Source organism: Cyphellophora europaea (genome assembly GCF_000365145.1).
Source record: "Cyphellophora europaea CBS 101466 unplaced genomic scaffold supercont1.6, whole genome shotgun sequence".
Classification (NCBI taxonomy): domain Eukaryota; kingdom Fungi; phylum Ascomycota; class Eurotiomycetes; order Chaetothyriales; family Cyphellophoraceae; genus Cyphellophora; species Cyphellophora europaea.
In genome coordinates, this window is record NW_008481812.1 from 2124624 (window position 1) to 2144488 (window position 19865).

Consider the following 19865-nt stretch of genomic DNA (forward strand, 5'->3'; position numbering starts at 1 on the left):
TACGATAGTCATAGCGCTAGTCCTTACGTAGGACTCTGTCAGAAGGGCAGCCCACCGTCCATGAGGAGAGGATCCAAAGCGTTTGCCGAATTGAAGAGGTCTTGCAGCGCTAAGCTTGGATCATCGTACCGGAAGTCGTCAGTTAGAAAGTTGTACATCTGATTCTCTGTGGCTAGTATCTCCGCGACAAGCGCGCTGGTTTCCTCTGTGATGAAGGGAAAATAGCTGCGCCAGTCGATTCCGTTCATCCAATTGGGGTTAGACAGAGTCGGTGTAGTGTTGAGCTCGTCGGCAGCGTTTGCTGAAGCATCATTCATCGGTGTAAAGGGGTGGCCTTCACGTGCGTCGTCTCGTCCGTTGTCGGAGGACTGCTCGGTAGCGCGGTCAAGGGCCTCGAAGGCTTTCAATCTTTCGAATCCGCGAATAAAGATCGTCGCTGTTGGCCACAGTGGGGCCAGTTCGTTCAGGGCAAGTCGGAGAATGCGAATGTCTTCCAATGCACTCGGGGCTAAGTGCTCTAGGCTCTGTGTTGATAGCAAGGCCACGATCGCGACACCTACATACCAAGTTGCAATCGCACCTAGAAAGCGGATGTCGCCACGTGCCAGTAGATCTTTGAAAATCCTAGCAACGCAAGATGCGGCTGTTATTGCAGGTGTGTAGACCTCGGGTAGAGGTTGCTGAGAGTGTTGAGGGTGCTGAGAGGATGGGCTCATATGAAGGATAGTGATTGTTGTCAAGTACGGCAAATGCAGCTTATGGACGTCTCGTACGAATGGTCTCGTTCGGCGCGAGCTGATGGGAAGCTTAAGTTGATTGGGGGTGTTACTGATCCAATCAATGAGTTCGCATGCCAGCAGGGTAGGAAACGAATGTGAAGAAGTTCGAGACAGGTGTTGTCCGACACGTCCAATGATGCCGCAGAGGCGGACCCAGTGAATAAACACGTGGGCGCGAGGGTCGACTGGTGACGGAAAGTCATCAAGGGAGGGCTCCCTTACAGTGCAGTCGTCGGGATCAATGGTGCATGGACGTCCCTGGCAAATTGACGTCAACCGCTCTCGTGCCTGAGTGAATTGTTAGCTTGGAGTTCCGGTTTAGCGGGTTTGATCGGTGTACGAATAAGGTCCACCATATCCGACGTCGAAGGCCTTGCAGGGCTGCTCCTCCAACATCGTGTACGTTCTTCGGTTCTTGGTGTAGACCCAGTTGCTGCCCGTATTTGATCGCCAGACCGGTCCACCACCAAGCAGCATCCTTGTTGACAGTATTCGGGCTACAGATGGATTAGTTCTATGAATTGTTTTGCACAAATTTTACAGCCTTAGACCAGGTCTGTGGTAGTTTGAACTAGACAAAGATAGATGGCGTAGCGGATAGACGTGGATACAACAGAAACGAGTGGATGTACAGGACCATCTTACCTACCTCTGAGGTGCCCACCAGTAGAAAAGGAGAATAGACTGAAGGCTCACGATGTGATCAGCCTCCTCATCGCCATAAAATAGCATTTTTGCTCGTCGATAGTACTCTGCTGATCCAGCATGTGTTGCCATTGGCGGTCGTATGCGTGTCCCAAGCAATGCAAGAGCGTTGATAAGCAAGGGGGACGGAGCGAATTCTATCGACTTTTGTATCGTACCATCATCCAGCACCGGACACCACGGCCAAGAATACTCACGATATGTTTCAAGAAAACTTTCTTGAAGCTCGGGGGGTAGAATATCACGTCTGTGAGCGCCATAAGCTTTGGTAGGTTGAGCAATCCGAGCCTCTGGGGCAAAGATAGGCATGATGCCGGTCCCACCAAGATACGCGGCACCGGACGAGGTTGTTGGCGGATCATGCATGTCCACCATGCCGTCGACATTAGTTTGCGCAGCTTGCTCCTGCTGTGTGAATGCAGACTGGAAAGTAGCATTCTCGACAGCTGGATTATCTGCCAGGAGCGGCATGGACGCTGGGACATCTCTTGGTCTTTCATCCTCTTGATGATCAGATGCTTGCTGCGAGATCAACGGACGCAGGGTGGGTGGCACGCCGCGTCGAGATACTGCGACATCGTTGCGCGCCCGGGCACTTAGTGTCTTTGTGCGGCGGCCTGATGAGCGCTCTCTAGAATGTGTCAAAAGCATGTCATTTCTGCCGAGGAACAGCGACAGCCTTACTGGCAGGTGACATTGTTTTCCTGGCAGTTGCTGCATGTCTTGGTGCCATTCAAATGACTGCTCTCCAGGTTGCACTTTAGCTAATTCCGTCAATTAGGTCACAGTTGTTCCCGTGGGACTGAGATCTCGCCCTAGGACGGTCGCACCTTGCGGCTGTGGCACTGGACACACACGGTACGAGCTCGTCGCCTTCGCGGTCTCTCGCTGTGATCCATTGAGCCGGCTATCGCATGATGAGGCGCTGGCGGCTGTTGTACTGCCGCCTGGTTGTCTAAGGTGTGCGTGGACGAGGAAGAAGAGAAACTGGCCTTTTGACTTAGCCGAGGGCGAGGAAGCGACTGCCGAAGTTGCCGAAGTTGCCGAGACTGCCGAGAATGTTGACCATCGAGTCGGCAACGTTGTCGGAATTGTTTGAATACGACGCCGAGTATAGCAATGAAAGCACTGTGTCTAGTGAGGGCAAGGCGAAACATGAGAGATCTTACTACGAACGCAACAATCTTCTCGACCAAGATATCGAGAAGGCTAACGCTAGCGAGAAAGTATTGCAAGTGGCTGAGGCTAGGACGTCCATCCGTACCTAAGGAGATACTTTCTAGACTCACGAAGAGCTGCAATCGCGGCTCAGCTTGCGCAGCTGCTGCACTACTCTCTCGTCGACTTCAATCCAGCCTCTAGAGATAGCCTCCTTTCGACACTCGATACTACGTTCGAATGGCAGCCTCGCCGGCGGCTCACCGGGTAGCATCTTTGTTGACTTGATCGAGGCCACAAATTTTTCTGTATTGGACTCGACTTGCTGACGGGGCTGTAGAACGCTGGGGTCGAATGCGATGATCAGGAAACCAAAGTTCGACATGAAAGGTACAGGCTCATCGCTTCCAGCGGCGATGCCCAGGAGCTGAACCATCATCGCGAGGCCGCTTCCTTTGTAGCCTCCCCACGCAGCCATCGCCCCTTCAAGCACATCAAGTGGATCCGTGGTTGGTTGACCTGAATTGTCGAAGGCAGTGCCCTCTGGAAGACCGATGCCAAGTCGCTGGGCGAGCATCACCTGCGCAAACATAATCTTGCTGGTCCCAATATCCCAGATCACAGGCTTGTCCTTCTGGCCAGTGGGAAATCCGATACAAATGGGATTGGTGCAGAACTTCGGCTCACAGCCACCGTGAGGTGCGACGATGCGGGAACCGTTTGATACAGTTATTGTCGCCAGCCCCTCTTTGGCTGCCATTTCAGCATAATATGCCAGATTCCCGGTGTACCATAACCCGTTTGCCCCAACAAGGGAAATACCAATCTCCTTTGCCTTCTCGATAGCTAGCCTCGTGGCCCGCCGAGCAACCAGATATCCGACATTGTCGCCGCCATCAACGTGGGCAAACGCAGGGCCAGAGCGGGTAATTCGAATCTCGCGGTCGATGGCTTTTCCGGACGCCTGAAGATGCTCGACAATGCTCAGTGCCCTCGCCAATCCCGCGAAAGGATGTCCCCGGAGCTCGGCATCAATCAAATGGTCTGTGATGACCGTCGCTTGCTCCTCTGAGTACTCAGCTTCTCGCAATGCCGCTTTACAAATAGTAGTAGCAGTCTGAAAGGAAATGCGCGCTTTGCGTAGAGATGCCTCTGGACTAGCTTCATTGGCTTCCATGTTGGGCACTGATGGTGCTGATGAAGCACAGTAAACCGGTTATATGACTTTGAGTCGCATATCTCCAAGAAAGTCATCGTGAGTCCATATATACGGGGATAGTGTAACATTGAGAATTGCCGCGTGCTGCTTGAGGCAATAGCACCTAGATTCGCTGGTGGAGTGTGAACGGACGAACCTAGACGGACGAGTACATAATGCCTGAGGCAGTCTCGGCTACTTCAGCCAATCGGAATGTGGTAACTTGGGATAAAGGTTGCCCTGGACAAGACCTCGGCCTCTGGGACTGAAGTGTAGAGAATCGCTCGGTACTCAGTGGCAAGCTGCGCAGTCCGTCTGGCTTTCTTGACAAGCAGTGGTGGCCTGAATCAGCTCCTATTTTCAGCTTTGTGAGCAAGTCGAAACGCAACTTTTCGTTCGTCCAACCTCGAAATTCCCTCATGGGAAATCTGTAAAAGATATAGTAACAGTCCAAGCCAAAGTAATCTTTTGGCTTCTTCAGTCCGCTCGAGTCATCCAAAACATGGCCGTCAACTCTACAGAGTCTGCTATCGATATCCCTCCTGGCTCAGGATGCGTGAAGGTCAAGATCATCGACATTTGCAGCATATGCAATATCGGAACCAAGTCACTGTTCACACCTCCGGTCCCGGGTTATGATGTGATTGCTTCAGCACCCTCCTACATTTTCCTGCTAGAACACCCGTCTGGCAAGAAGGTGCTGTTCGATCTCGGCATTCGTAAAGACTGGGAGAACCTCCACCCGGTCGTTGCAGAGCGCTTGCAATCTGGCACGCACGTCGTTAAGGTCGAGAAAGATATCGACGAGTTCTTGAGCGAGCATGAAATCAACAAGAAAGGCATCAATGCTGTGATCTGGAGGTAAGGTGTGTCTTTTTCGTATGGTCCATGTTGGCTGACAACTCTGATTCAGTCATGCTCACTGGGATCATATGGGCAACATGTCGTTGTTTGAATTCGAAACAGATCTTGTTGTGGGGCCTGGGTTCAAGAAACAGTTCTTGGACAATCCCAATACCTCGCCGTTAGGCGCAGTTATCCCGAGTGACATCCAGTTCGTCTCTGACCCAAATGATTCGTGAAACGTTGAAGCAAATACTGACGACGGCCAGAGGTCGGAATGTTCACGAAATCGCGTTTGAGCCAGGAGACTCTCGCGTCGTGCAGATTGGCCAATTTCCCGCGTTCGACTATTTCCAGGACGGCTCCTTATACCTCATCGACAGCCCTGGTCACTGTGTCGGCCACCTCTGCGCGCTGGCCCGGACGTCCGTAAATCCCAGCAGCTTTGTATTCCTGGGCGGGGATGCCGCTCACCACTGCGGCGAGCTCCGTCCTTCACGACACGTGCCTCTACCTTATTCCATTTCACCGAATCCACTGCCGACAAAACAGCAGAACTCGCAATTCAGTCCGAATAAGTGGTTCGAGACCCTCCAGACATCTCGTGGTCGGGACGTGACAGGCCCGTTGTACCAGCCTGCGTTTGGGCACGATATGGACCAAGTGCTGGCGACGATCGCGAAGATGCAGACGTACGATGGTGACGACAGTATCTTGGTGGTGCTTGCACACGACGCGGCTTTTAGAGATGCATCTGTGCCAAAGTTCCCGCAGGCCATCAACGATTGGAAAAAGCTTGGTCTTGGGGAGAAATTTCGGTGGACATGGCTGGGAGATGTGTGGCACGAGAGTCAAGAGCATGCTTCCTCCTGCTGCTCTTGAGGATATCTGACCCCTTCTAGTTGTTGAATCGGATTCATATCATGTACTTGTCAAACACGAACAGACAATGACCATCCGTTCTAGCTTCTGCCGCTTCGCCTCAATGCAGTCTGGGCTTGAGTCATTGAATCCTTGCAGCACTTTGTCGATCATTGATCAGTCTATACATCCGCAAGTCGTCATTCCGGTGGTTATGATGCCAGAGGTGGCGTAGTGTTCCCCGAGACATCAGGTTGACGAGGCCTTGTGAATGTGAAGTCCTGTTGCTCCGCTGGGCAGGGGACTGGTGCTAGAGCTGGTCCCAGGTAGCGGCCCTGGATGATACAGAAGTGACGATGCCTCTGTGTGAAATAGATCCATCGAGAATCTCGCTACCATGCTTTCGTTGTTTTGGCTGGTATCTGCGACTGCTCACATAGCACGTGCATTCCTGAGACACAACGCTCAGCCCTTCCAGTTGGCCAGGACCAGATCCACTTCCTTGGTCGCCGCCTCCAACACATGCTCTGGCTCATACACAGGCTTCCACCCAATATTGCTTCCATTCCTAGCAGTGAATGTGCAGCTAGTTCAATTTTCTGTCAGCTTCCATACGCCTCTCGAGCAGTTTGCTTCGATAGACTCACCATCCTCCAATCTGCAAGGCCACCACCTCCACGGGACATTGCAATGCAGTGGCCATCCTCTCGATTGTCTCGGGTGTCGCGGGGACTACCTTGTCGTCATCTACAATGCCTCGACGAGCAAGCGCTCGCGCCATCGCAGCGTACAGATCTAGCCAGGCAACTGAACCCGAAGCGGCGAGATAGTAGCCACTCCGTCCATGAGGTGGTAAGGTCTGAGGCCCTGAGAGGATTGCGTGCAAGATCGAGATGTAGAGATTCGTGGTGTCGGTAATGTGGCTAACCGGCCACGTCTACTCAGACATAGGTGAGCAATGGGAGGAGATGTGACACAAGGGGACTATGCCGAGGAGAGGAAAGAATGCTAGCCAAAGCAACGCACCGGATTTCCAGCGTCAACACTGTGTACGCGACGTACAGCTTTTGCGGCTCGACAAATAGCCGCTGTCTGGATCGAGATGTGATTTCCGAATCCGCTACCTTCGCCATCTAATATCAGAAGAAGGACTGTGTCAGTACCTACAACGCGAAGCGAGTGTGGTGGCCTCGAAGCTTGCTTACAAACGACGCAAGGCACGAACACATAGGCGTACACACCAAGGCGTTCTGCCAGTTCAACTACCGTGATGTTCGTCTCGATGGCCTGTGCCGGGGATGATCAGTATCGATCCGATATGAGACCAGACTCGCAGCATAAGTACCGGTTGGACAGCTGGTATAACTGCACGTTGTGTTTTGTGAATCTCGTGTATTCCAGTCTCATCATCCATGAGCGTTCGATTGGTTGGTGCCCCTGCATGGCTTGAAAAGAGCTTTGCTCCGCTGGTCTGTGATCGAAGCGTCAGAAGAGCATCAAAACACCACTCGTTACACCCGGGACAAGCCCCACATGCACGGAAAAGACTCACATGGATAAAGTGGACATCTTTCCCGGTCCGCTCCTTGACCTCTGACAGCGCCTTGATCATGTAGCTTTGTGTGACAGACTTGATTGCATCGATGCAGAACACGACTATTGTAATATCATTGCCTGTGACAGCATCGCGGACGGCAGCTGCATCTCCAACATCGAAGACCAGGGGTGTTGCGTTGCTGCTTGCTAGTACTGCTTCAGCTTGGGAGTCTGATCTTACAAGAGCAAAGACTTGGCTATAAGGTGGCAAGGCGGCTGTGGCTAGATTGGCGAGTAGTGTCCCGCCAAGGTACCCCGAGACTCCCGTGAGAAGGATATTGTGGTGCATGGTGCTCGAAGTCGGCTGGTAAGTAGAGTCTCATCATCTTATGCTATCCTGGACCGTATATCAAGACAGGATGGGAGAAGTTCTGCGTTAACAGATGATAGAGTAGACGTCGATACTCCGGACGCGAGTGAAAGGCGATTGGTTCCATTAGCCGAAGGTCACAATTCGTGCATCAGTATTAGTAAGTCTACAGAGCTTTACTGCCGGAACCCTACATTATGTTCACACAGCTACTTAGCCGTACGGTCTTTCCAAAAAAAAAGGATTTCATCTGATGCCATATTTGTGACTCCAAGCTGCATCGGCAATCTAGAACAGCTCTGTTTTGCTTGTGGTTCCGGATGCCGACTGCTTCTCGTTCTCAAGGATCACAGCCTTGTCCATGTTCTTCTTTGCCGGATCGGTATTCGAAACCAACAGTGCGCTCCCAATTGCTAGCAAAGCAAAGCCGAGCGCTGTATAGTATACGACTTTGAAGGCTTCGACATATGCTAGCTTGACGGCCCATTGACTGGCAGCAACAATTTGGTCCGAGATTCCGGGCACCTTCTTGTAGGCTGCCGCGGTATTGATCGCAGCGGCCTGTGCTAGAGTGGCGAGGTTCTTTGGATCGAAGTCGGTCCCTGCTACGGCAGCACGCAATTGGGTGGGTAGCTTGCCAGCGAATTGATTGTCGACAATACTAGAGTAAATGGCCGTGGCCACTGCTCCACCTAACAGTCGGAAAGTGGACATGGCTCCGATAGCCACTCCCCTAAGGTGACAGTGTCAGCAGAACGAGCACAGAGACTGTGAGCTGTGACTGAGCTTACATGTCGCCTTGGTCCTTGATATTAAGAGATACCATTCCAAAGAGCAAGTAAAGGGCTTGGTTGATAAAGCACGACATGATGAATACCAGTGCGATGGCTTTAGCTTTCTGATCAACCTGTACGGATGATAGGCAACCAATGAGGACCGTCTGTACGCAGACGAAGAACATGATCTGCCACTTTTCGTGGCCGATCCTGGCACACACGACCCATACGGAGATGAGTGAAACTGTCAGCAGTCAGCACGTGAAGCAAATAAGGACTGCTACACTCACGCCACGTGCCCCAAAGTGTCAAGTTGGCATACACGCCTCTCATGATGGGCTGATCTGCGGATGCGAAGAGCAAAGACGACTGGCGCGGCCAGAGTACCTGCATGCTATAGTAGAGCATGCCAAGGCAGAAGCTGACAACGACCAGAACATTGTACCTGTGCGAAAGTCAGGCTGACACCTCGACGGAAGGAACTTTTCGGGGACTCACCCGCGCCATTGACGGAAAAGTTGTGGAGGGAGCAAAGGATACTTCATGGGAACATTGAAGACCCATACGAAGAGCGCTACAAAACACGAGAATCCCACCACGATCGGAGCGATGACGGTCGCAGAAACCCAAGGATAACGTCGGCCACCAAAGCTGAGGCCAACCAGGAACAGCGTCGTGCCGGCGGTGAAGAGGAACAAGCCAATATAGTCGAGTTCTCTTAGTAGCGTCCACTTAGAAACTCTCTCTTCGCCATGTTTTGTGTTGAACGTCGGCGGGTGGTAGAAGAAATACATGCAGAGCAAGCCGAAGCCATGCCATCCAGTCATGACCCAGTAGGCGCCCCGCCACCCTATCGAGGTATGCGCGATGAAGGCGTAGGTGATAAGAGGCGTACATATGCAGGGCAGGGCTAGAGTTCCGTATAGTCCTTGCTACAAGTCAGCTTCCCAACCCAGTAGGGAATATGGCGGTCTGTAGAAGCTTACCCAGTGCAGTGACACGGTACCGATTCGGGATGAATTCCATGATGCAGGCGAACCCCATCTCCTGAAACCCGGATCCAATACCAAACAAGACTCCGCTCACGATCATTTGAGCGATGCTCTGGCCGGTGGCACCGACGATAGTTCCAACGAACGATATGATCGCGCCGCAAAGCATAAAATAGCGGCGTCCGAAGATGTCTGACAGGCGTCCACCCACTGATACCAGAATTGCTGCTCCAAGAGACCAGGTTATATTAATCCAAGCATAGTTTGGCGACGGGCCGAGCTCGGCATTGATGTAGCCGATCGCGACAGCTGGTGTGAGCAGCGTCATCTCGTAGGCGCTGAGTTGTGTGCATATGGCCTGAAAGGGGATGAGCAGTGAAAGGTAGCTGATATGATGTCTGCTTACCAGAAACGCCAGTATGCTTTCTTTTGTAATACCGGGGAAGACTTCGCCTGGTTGCTTCCGTGCTCCCCTATCTTCAGTTGGTAAGACTGTATCTGAGACATGTTCAATCTGAACATCCTGAAAGGCTTTCTCAGCGTCCACATCACGGGAAGACATTGTGCTGTCGACTTGGAACTCGATCAGCGAAGCCCAGGACAGACCATGGATCGCGACTTTATATAAGAGAAGTCATCCTTATCGAAATCAGCAAGTGTCCATGTGCTTAGTAGGAGACACGACGACACTCACACACGTTCAAACATATCGACTTCATTGGTCGTTGTTTGCCGGATTCCCCGCTTGGCTAACCCTTGCACAACCCGCATCGCATTTGACCTTGTACTTGCGGAGAGGCGACCCCAGATTCTCCCACGCCCGAGGCATGGATTTATTTCGGAGATCTGGGGTCTAGAACACGAGCGCCAAAGCTGTAGGGTCTCCATGCTCATCCACAGTGCGAGTTGTCGGTAATCGGCAATGTCACGGTTGGAACTTTATCGTGATTGGCCAGGCAATGCCGAAAGAGAGGATTCATTCTCGTCTTCCGTGGAAAGCACGTTTCCAGCACACGGGCGAGATCAGTTGGAAGTCCCCAAATGAGGGAGTCTCAAGCACGACCGAGGAATAGCTACAAACCTGAGCGTCTAGACCGCGCCGAGTAGCTAGCCGAGCTTTGGGCCCGGCCTGATGATGGTGTTTGTTCCGGAGACGATGTGTATGTGGATGAGGCTGACGGAGGCAAGGGCGGCGATACCAGCAGCTGTGACTTCGACGCACTACCAACTTGCGGCTTCGCCTCTGGTTCGTACACACCATCGATGCACCATTTCTGGTCTACTTTTAGACGCTCTCCAAAACTCATCTCGTCAGGATGTTGTCGGAACCTGTCGCACATTTCCCCAACGATGTGAGTATTTGCCTCCAGACGATACCAGACCCGGCAGACCCATTGAACACATCGGACATTCTCGTCATGCATGCTTCCCTGAGACACAACCACGGCGCCAATCTCCCATCGATCTTTGGGCTCAGCAACGCTTAGCAAAAAGGCGATATCCTTGCTGTTGTGCCTATCGCGCCAGAAGCTTCTCCAGACCTCGAGGGTCAGGACAACCTGGATTTTATACCACATATGGAGAGACGGATGCACAGGAATCCATAGCATAGTATCCGTGAAATTCGTAATCGGGGGGTGGAGAAGGATACCCGGAAGCTGCACCTGAACGCCTCGCCACATCAAGTTTGCGGCCATTTCCAATGGGCGTGACTGAGGGAACACATGTGACTGTCTTGTGAGCCATGTCATCGGTGCCCATTCAAACCCTAGCGGTGTGGCTGTGATGGACTGCTTCAGCCTTTTGCCACAGGTGAAGATGAGCCCGGCTGGTATTCCCATCCCTGGCTTCAGGTCGAGTAAGTCCAACAGCTTGATCATGCGGCGTGCCTGCAGGTCACGGTTCCCATCATGAGCGCTCGTGGACTTGATCTTTTCGATCTCGGATACGTTAAGGTCCAGAAGAGCTGCTATCACTAAGCATTCGTCGGCGGGGTTGTTGATTTGGCGGAACTGGACAGCTTCCCATGCTCTTTGAACCTTGAATGAACAGCTAGGGTTCCTCAGCTCCGCGATTGGCTTGCTGAACGGCCACCCAGAATCGGACAGAAAATGATAGTCCTCGTGAAGACTTTTCTCGGCCAGAGTCCTTGCTTCTTCGATGTCTTTGATGCTGACACACCCTTTCTTGAACTCGACGTACAAATTTCGGGCAAGAACTGCCTCTTGAAGAGTCCACAAGCGGCGGCACCAATCGCCTGTCTGGATCAAAACATTTGCGTCAAGAATTTCGGCTGGTTTGTCTCGCTGGATGAGGTCTCGATCCCAAACCACAACCGCCTGAGCTTTGCGATAGACAACGTTCAATTGTTGCATAGCTGTTGCTCTCACAGTGGCATCTCGTGGGAAGCACAAAGCATCGATGTAAAACCAATTCGGCTCGCTGAACTGCTTACTTTCAACCGAGGTGGCATCAATGGTGGTTGACTTCCGTATCGCGGAGTCGACCGAGTCCTGAAGCCGTTTTATCTGACACAGAGGCAGGCTTCGATTGTGTCTGCCTCTCGCGTCAACGCCCGTGCTGAATATTTCCTCCTTCCAACTGTGGGACACCGCGGCATAAGTCAAATCTTCAGTGCTCGCATCAAATGGGTACCATTCAATGCCAGTAGCGTGTGTCCACCTCACCAAAGGCACGTGTCCACCCTTGACCCAAGTAAACACATCTATTTCGTTGCCGGGAAGGATTAGGCTGCATTGCGATCCATCGCAGTTAAGGTGATCCATTGGTTTCCTTCGAAGAGGTTTCTGGGCGCATTGTCTCCAAGTGCACTCAGGATTAGTGTGATAAAGGTCCGGGTCTTTGCGCTCGAAGAAAGTCACAAAATACGTGAGGCGGGTTGATCGCAAGATTGATTCCAAACGCCGGATCTCTGTCCGACAGAGGCCTTTGTCAAGCATCATCTCACGGCAGTAAGCACTGTAACCCCAAGACTTCTGCTCATAGCTTCGATCGGTCCAGTATGGATTGCGATGCTGAAGGAACATGGCGAGGTCTGGCCGAGATATTTGCAGGGTCTCACCCAGCAACCCAATCGACAGAGTCAACTTCTTGTCGAGCTTGGCATGGATGCCTATCAACTCCTCCTCTTCAGCTGAGGCATCAGTCTCATCATCAGATATCCGATGGGCAAGATATTTAGCGGTGAATCTCCTCGCATGATTCAGAGCCATGGACGCGCGGATGTAATGCGACGTGTGTCGAGTGGTCCTCGGCTCACGGTCCGTGAGTTGCCTCCGTTTTGCCCAATCCTCAAGCAATCGCTTGAGTGGCCGTGTCGTGACAACATGTGACGCTGCGTCGTTGAAGTCGAAAGAATCAATTTCTTTGCCGAGCACCTGAGCCATGAGTCCGAAGAAGAGCCAGTCTTGAAGAAATTTGTGTGCTATGTCTATGTCTATGTTTTCGGGGAGGCCTTTTTCCATCAGCTGCTGATAGTCAGTGTGACCATATTCCTCTCGAGCAGGTATTGTGAAGAAGTCATCTGGCTTGAAAATCCTTTCGGTGGTATAGAAGTGGACTGCGACATGATTTGTCTGATTCAAAGGCTTCGGCAGATGGTCCATAGCTAGAATCTTGCTTACAAGAATCTAAATCATCGAAGAGCGGACAGTGACTGATCATTGACCTTCCTACACGATACGTATGCGGCGATAGTCGAATAAGACAGGTGAATAGGTTGCCTAAGCTAAGGTGCAGTGAGACATTCGCCCATTTTGTGGCGGTCGTACGATAAGTTTGTGCCAACCGAAGCAGAGTAGTAGCGCTGAGATTTGGTGCGCAGATCTTCAACTTATGGCTCCAAATTTGTTGCTTGAATCAGACGTACCGCAGGGATACGTTGCCACGGCCCAACCTCGCCAGCACCGAATTGTGGCCGCCCGCGCGCCCCCTGCCAATCGTAGGGATTTGCCATTCAATCAGGCGCTGCTTGAAGGACGACTGCTGCAGAGCGGCCTTCGCAATTGTCGCTGCAGCCTAATCAACGCAAGGCTATTGGTAGCCTTAAGTACTAGGACCATGCCTAGGTGGGGGCGGTGCATGTACTGAGCCGCCTCGCGTCTGGTTCGCGAACCTAAACTGCCTAAACTTGGCGATGGGCAACGCCCGGCTATAGCCTGCTTACCTTGGTGTTCGCAGCTCAGGAGCCAATCGAGTTGGACAATTGCACGTCAAGAGTTCAATGATTATATGCACGAGCAAGCATACTGCCTGATCGTAATGGGCTGTTGATGCTAGCAATGAGGTTGGATGCTGATGTTCAGGTGCGTTCCTGAACCTTCGATGGCGGCGGAGCCAAGAGCGTGGTAAAGCCTTGCTTCTCCGCATCGTGGCCAGGGGAGCTGTAGGAGTAGCCCTTACACCCTCATTACAACCAGGCTAATGCACGAGGCTTTTCGGAGGTTGATCGGCGTAGGGGCGCCTGCGGACCAGGTGTCGAATGCGATTTAAGGCTCGCAGACCAATGGGTTGCGAGATTGAGTACACTCGACAGGGCTCGGCTCAATTAAACCGAGCTAGGTTTGATTGGACAATGTGTGCCCGTATTGATGGCGTGGGGCATGAGCAGGTGCCAGTTTGCATCCATCCTACGTCGAGTTGCTGGTGTCGGCCTGAGCTGGATCGGGACGAACCGCAGCGTAAGTTCACTTGTGCAACTTCATAGAATTCCCTTGGAAACTGTTTTGCCTGAAGCTCATGGGAAATGATTGCATTTGCACTTCTATCCTGGATTTGCAGATGCCGCGCACGAGCTGTGTTGGTACTGAGCGGTGGCCACGATCTTGTCAACCTGCCCCATGAGACTTCACCGTCGCCAGATCGCAAAACACCCCTGCTCGACAGCGGCCTCACACGGCATGCCCTACCACAGTTTCGTATGTGGTCGTTCAGTCAAGCTTCAATCTCCACTTACGCTGCTTCTAAAACGGGTCGGTCTGACCCTTTTGCCAAGACATACCTCCGGTGGCAACAAATAGTTGACCATGGGCCATGCATTAGAGCCGCCACAATTTCATCGCGTTTAAGCACATGCGGTATGTCCATTCCAACTAGGTACTACAGCTAGTCCTGACTTCGAGTGCTGGCTATGCTTGACGGCTGACGCCCGAAAGAGGTTGGGGCCCGGTCTGACTTGTTGATGCCAAGCTTTCACTGCCTGAGTAGCGACCGAGCCTCTTGCTGCCACAATGTTGAAGGACAACCTCATTTCCAAGTCATTCTTTGCGGTCTCTCTGCTAAGGGAATTCTCCATGTATCGACCGCTGTGATTTATGACGGAAGAGCTGGACTTGTCATCTACTCCAGCCTCGCCAGATCGTATCCGTGTCGACGCTTTTCGCACCCGGTCAGCAGCTGCTTGCGGAGCTACCGGAGCTGAGCTGTTCCGCGCCAAGTCCCCCACCTTCCCAACCAACGCGAAAAACCGTGAACCGCAAAACTGCAAATCTCTCACATGCCTCGACCGCGCTTTTGATTTTGCCCATGTACACCTCAGATCCGTCGAGTACCCACACTGAGCTGACCGCCCCAGCGGTCTCCGTGCGCCTCGAACCTGCTGGTGCATGGCCCACCAACCGTTTTCGTGCTCTCCCGCCACTGATTGTGTGGCTTTGGGATCGGGCTTCGTTTGCAGATCGACAGCCCCTCCACGTGTGGGCTGGAGGTTTGCCTGCCATGTACCTGTGCCTGTACTGGATACCTGTCGGTCGAGGCCGTTGCCACCGCAGTCCTGGCCTCTAAAGAATGGGCATTGTGCCACATGCCTCTTTGCGTCTTGTCGAGAGTATCTGCGCTGTGTTTTGACCATCTTTTAGACTGCCTGACCTGTGATTTCACCTCCTCTCATCTACTCATTGCTACAGAAACACGTCATGGCCCCTATCGCGATAACTCCTCCGGCCGTCGAGTCGAAACGACCGACCCTTCACCGTGTTGACACTGCCAACTTGGGCACCAAGAGAAAGATCATCTGCTTCTCAGGTAATATGCCTCGACACAGAAGACTACTGCAGGATAACTCACACTCATAGACTTCGATGGCACGATTTTTCTACAAGATACGGGCCACCAGCTCTTCGACAACTTCGGCTGTGGGCCTGAACGACGAGCCGAGCTCGCAAAAGAACTCGAAGAGGGCACTCGTAGCTTCAAAGAGGTCTCCGACGAATTGTACGCCTCCCTCGACGTCCCCTTCGAGTCCGTCTTCGACGTGATGAAGTCCGCCCTCGAGATCGACCCCGACTTCCGCACCTTCCACGAATTCTGCGTATGTCTCACCAAGCACCGCCATGCTACCGTCCCAGTACAAAAGTCCTAACCATACAACAGGTCAACAACGACATCCCCTTCAACGTCATCTCCGCGGGCCTCAAACCTGTCCTCCGCCGCGTTCTCGACCACTTCATCGGCGCCGACATGAGCGCGCACATCGACATCGTCGCCAACGACGCCAAAGTCGACTCAACCACCAACAAATGGGAAGCCGTCTGGCTGCACGCCGACACGGACCTGGGCCACGACAAAGCCCAGTCCCTCCAAGACTACAAGACCACCGCGGCCATGGAGTCGGACAACGGCACGGTGCCCCTCATCGTCTTCATCGGCGACGGCGTCTCCGACCTGCCCGCCGCGCGGGAGTCCGACGTGCTATTCGCCCGCCGCGGCCTCAAGCTCGAGGAATACTGCGTCGACAACAACATCAGCTACATCCCCTTCGACACCTTCGCCGACATCCAGCGCGAGGTCATCCAACTGGCCCGCGTCGACGACCAGAAGACACAGGGCCGCGGCATGCCCGCCCGCTACAACCCGCGCGCCAACATGTGGCGTCGCGTCAGCAGCAAGGCGGCCGTCCCCGTCTTCTCGGCTTTTACTCCGAGCCGCGAGGAGAAGGCTTTTATCTGGCCCGAGGCCTTCACTGAGCCGGTTGTGGAGTCCAAAGGCGCGACGACGGCGCTTGCGGCGCCCCCGGCTTGATTGGGTGGGCGTTCGAATCAATTCCCATAGAGTCAATTTTCTGGGTGTAGGTTTGGGAAAGCAGCAGACATGAAGCGTGTGGCGTTTCTGGTCGGAGTTATTTCGCTGCATCCGATGAGTTAGAGATAAGAGGTACAGATACAGAGACATATACAGATCGTAGAGATCGCGGCCAGCTTAGAACCTAGAAACAGTTTGTTCCCAGCGTCGGTCGACATAGCGAGATAGATGGACAGATATTTCAGCATGTTTGATCTCTGTGAGTTGCTCCCTCATACTCTACAAAGCGACATCTCAGATTCATTGGGGTCCCTTTATCACCTTCACCATCGACGATTTGCCCATTCCAATGTTCGCCCCGCCGCAAATGAGAGGTATACATCTTATGCTCCCCAAATCAGTCCGTTGGCGCTTTCCTGGGCATGCACCGGTGTCCATGATGGACGCGGGCATGCCCTGGAATTGATCCGCGGCGGGACGGGCGAGGTGTCATTTCGTTGCTCATTCCGTCTCGTCGTCTTCATCAGTCGTCAACGTCATTTCAGCCCGCGGGCTTCCCGCAGTCGTCCAAGCCTGAGTCGCGAACCGGCTTAACGGCTCCGGTATCTTCCTTGCTGGCTGAACGGGCCACTGCGTCCCCTCGCCAATGTCATGTTCGCGCTGCTTGCCCTTCTCAATCTGCGACATACTCACGAACTGGTAGGGGATGTCCGACTGCCACGCCTCGGCTGTATTCACTTGTTGCTGGTGAAGCTGCAGAGGCGTGCCGTCGGGGCCAGAGTTCTGTCGCTCGATATCTTCATCGAGTTCGCGATTGAAGCTGGACTCTGATAGAGATTCGTTCGACAGGTCGAATTCGTCGTCGGTAACGGGGACAAATTCTCTAGTCCAACCCTGAGGCGGGTTGGGGGTGGGCGTTGCACTGCCATCAACTTCGTGTGAAAAAGCGCTGAGAGACGAGTCGACACTAGTCACCAACGACGGAGTAGGCTGCGAGCTCGAAAGTCCGGACATCTGACGACAGGGCCCAATGCGCCTCTGTGGCGTTCGTGGCAACAATGCTGCTTCGGGGACAAACGGTGGAGAGTCGTTAAAAGGGGCGACGGCCACAAGATCCGCGCCCATGCTGCTACTGACCAACCCGCCGACGTGGTCTGCGGACTGCCAGTACATGCTTGGGTCTTGGGCCGGCAGGGGATCTTGGTAGTATCCATGCTTGATGGACGTGGCATAATTCGAAGGTCCGGCTGAGAATTGGCCATAGTCGTCCCAGTCAGGAAAGCTTGGTGTGGGGGAGGATTGAGGAAGAGATTGATAACTAGCAGCACTGTCAGGCTCAAGCCCTAATGGACCTATTTCCGTTCGCCAGGGCATATCAGACAAAGCATCTTGTTGTCGTGCAGGGATGTCCGCAACATGTTCGGGTATGGGATTCAGTGACAGCAAATTTGAGTGTCGTTGAGCATGATGCATCACGTCGTTGATAATTGCTTCGGGCGAAGTAGACTCAGCCAGCGGCAGCGAGTCGTTTGGAGTGCTGGACAACGAGAGTCCGATAGTGTCGGTCGCTTCAGAGGGCAGTCTGTTCTCTGTTTCTAGGACCTGCATTCGTGCGAACCTGGATCGTGCCTCCCTAGGATCTTCAGCCGATGGAAGTAGCGGGGAATCCACGAAAGGGTTCAGCTGATTTCGGACGATGGCGAACTCGGGATATATCTGAATGAAGCAGTCGCGCCAGATTTCAACGCCCAACTCTACCCTGCTGGACGATCTGATCTTGCTTAGGATATAGTCATATTGTGCTCTGTTCAGGTATCCTCGCAAATAATGCTGTTCGAGGTGCGTCGACCGTAGGAGAGCTCGAATGGTTTTCCAGTGTCTCCTGGCAGAACGGCACTCGTCCATATGAAGTTCATACTTCGCAATGAAACACGCAAACATCGAATCCAGTGTTTGGGCATGAAGTGCTTGAGTAGCAACCAAGGGCTCGGATCGATCACTATTCCACGCCAGTTTATAGAGTGGTCTAGTCTTGAACCTGTTTATTCGAGGCGTTGCTGATTCATGCGGCGGTATCACTCGACCCGCAATATTTTTCTCGCGGAACGGCAGAGCAAATTTAACGCCGGAGACAGCAAATCTGCGACATGTTGCATTCGACAGCAAGGTGAGGGACGGGGGAGGCTCGCACAGGCGAGATCGAAGTGCTTGACCGGGAGGACAGTCGAAGTGGTCTACATCGAATATTGACGCCTCCAGGCAATCTCTCTTCGAGGTCCCCGGATGTTCGGCGGAATGTTGGGCAGTCTGGGACGGGCCGTGTGGCAGCTGGGCTCGGAGATAGCTACCCAGAGGGCCGAGCCATTGGGTCGAGGACCGGCCAAAGAGAGAGGTGTAGGTCACTATGGCCAGGAAGGCTGTCCATAGCTTGCCCTCCTTCGGAGCTGTTGCAGAAGTGCTAGGTTCTGTGTCGGATGTTGTGTCGTTCAACAGCGGCGAGCGATAGTGGGTGGGATCTAAAGCCTTCGATTGACGTAGCCACGGATATTTCCCCACAGTTTCGGAGGCGACGGTCGGATGCAAGTCAAACATGATAGAGGCGTATAGATGCAGAGATCGAGGCGTCCGCACCGGAGAATGGTGTTGTGAAAGGTTACTGACGATTGTACGATGTGTCTGACAAGTGCCAGGGCGTCAAAATTGTACGCCATGTCGAAGTAACCACGAGCCATAAGTCGGGCACTGGCGAGGCACCGGGTGGCAGCGGCAGGCCGAATGACCACTTTGGGCGCCAAGCCGGTCTGTACCTACCTGGAGGGCCAAAGGACAGCCTTACACATTGATTGTCGGACAACATGTCGTTGATGATACGACGCGAAGATTAGAAGGCTTCGATTGCTCTTCGAAGCATAGTTGGCATCTTGAGACGCAGAGGCTCACCGTCGCCAAAGGGTAGTGTCAACGCCAATATCCGCCTTGGCGTTGATCCTCGGATGTGCTCGGCTTACGGCCTGGTGTTGATGCCATGATGATTTGGTCCAGAGGGAGCACTAACAGCAGATACCGTACGTTTCTGTAGATATCCAGTAAGGCTTGGGGAAGGGCAGGGACTAGATGAGAGGTGCGGTGAGGTCTTTATAGACTTCTCACGGGTCGCCTACCATCTGGCAATGGCTGCTCCAGATCTGGAAGCCAGGTGCAAGGATCGGTATGTACCGGGATGTTCCATTATCTCGCGAGTGGAGAAAAAATGTAAGCAGAGTCAGTCGGCTGGAGACTAACTTGATGGTAAACTAAGTACTGAATGGAGGAAACGGAAAAGTCGCCGGCCAGCGCGGAAGCAGCCGGCCCCTAGGTAGTGCACATCACCTCGCCCTACCTGGCAGGCGAGCTTTCATGGGCTTTGATGAATGAGCAGACGGATAGCGCATTCTGAAAGGCTCGCAACTATATAGTCAACCGAAAGCGCACTCGGCGGAAGTCTGCATCGGGTCCCCGCGCCAGGCGACCACAAGCGGCGCGGAAGGCGCCTATCGAGGTGCAGGCCAGGTAACCCATGCGAACCAGGCTCCGAACGCTTCCCTTCTGATCTCTTCATCTTTAGGCTAA

The 19865-nt window shown here is 53.2% G+C and overlaps 7 protein-coding genes across 7 annotated transcripts; 2 read left to right on the top strand and 5 right to left on the bottom strand.

Moving 5' to 3' along the window:
• Nucleotides 1-38: 38 nt before the first annotated feature.
• HMPREF1541_07041 (uncharacterized protein) lies at nt 39-3819 on the bottom strand (the record flags this gene model as incomplete). The annotated part of the gene is made up of 4 exons (XM_008721366.1): nt 39-1067; nt 1120-1276; nt 1429-2115; nt 2774-3819. 4 exons carry the CDS (start codon nt 3817-3819, stop codon nt 39-41), a joined length of 2919 nt encoding a protein of 972 aa, XP_008719588.1.
• Nucleotides 3820-4342: 523 nt separating this feature from the next.
• HMPREF1541_07042 (uncharacterized protein) lies at nt 4343-5565 on the top strand (the record flags this gene model as incomplete). The annotated part of the gene is made up of 3 exons (XM_008721367.1): nt 4343-4701; nt 4754-4894; nt 4953-5565. 3 exons carry the CDS (start codon nt 4343-4345, stop codon nt 5563-5565), a joined length of 1113 nt encoding a protein of 370 aa, XP_008719589.1.
• Nucleotides 5566-6009: 444 nt separating this feature from the next.
• Nucleotides 6010-7429, bottom strand: HMPREF1541_07043 (uncharacterized protein; the record flags this gene model as incomplete). The annotated part of the gene is made up of 6 exons (XM_008721368.1): nt 6010-6130; nt 6192-6481; nt 6571-6677; nt 6750-6831; nt 6890-7015; nt 7097-7429. 6 exons carry the CDS (start codon nt 7427-7429, stop codon nt 6010-6012), a joined length of 1059 nt encoding a protein of 352 aa, XP_008719590.1.
• Nucleotides 7430-7738: 309 nt separating this feature from the next.
• Nucleotides 7739-9780, bottom strand: HMPREF1541_07044 (uncharacterized protein; the record flags this gene model as incomplete). Its single annotated transcript, XM_008721369.1, has 6 exons — nt 7739-8183; nt 8242-8470; nt 8517-8671; nt 8725-9154; nt 9213-9576; nt 9625-9780. The coding sequence occupies 6 exons, from the start codon at nt 9778-9780 to the stop codon at nt 7739-7741; spliced, it is 1779 nt and encodes a 592-aa protein (XP_008719591.1).
• Nucleotides 9781-10291: 511 nt separating this feature from the next.
• Nucleotides 10292-12844, bottom strand: HMPREF1541_07045 (uncharacterized protein; the record flags this gene model as incomplete). The annotated part of the gene is made up of 1 exon (XM_008721370.1): nt 10292-12844. The coding sequence occupies one exon, from the start codon at nt 12842-12844 to the stop codon at nt 10292-10294; it is 2553 nt and encodes an 850-aa protein (XP_008719592.1).
• Nucleotides 12845-15151: 2307 nt separating this feature from the next.
• Nucleotides 15152-16256, top strand: HMPREF1541_07046 (uncharacterized protein; the record flags this gene model as incomplete). Its single annotated transcript, XM_008721371.1, has 3 exons — nt 15152-15260; nt 15311-15546; nt 15609-16256. 3 exons carry the CDS (start codon nt 15152-15154, stop codon nt 16254-16256), a joined length of 993 nt encoding a protein of 330 aa, XP_008719593.1.
• Nucleotides 16257-16757: 501 nt separating this feature from the next.
• On the bottom strand, nt 16758-18848 carry HMPREF1541_07047 (uncharacterized protein; the record flags this gene model as incomplete). Its single annotated transcript, XM_008721372.1, has 1 exon — nt 16758-18848. The coding sequence occupies one exon, from the start codon at nt 18846-18848 to the stop codon at nt 16758-16760; it is 2091 nt and encodes a 696-aa protein (XP_008719594.1).
• Between the last annotated feature and the right edge of the window lie 1017 nt (nt 18849-19865).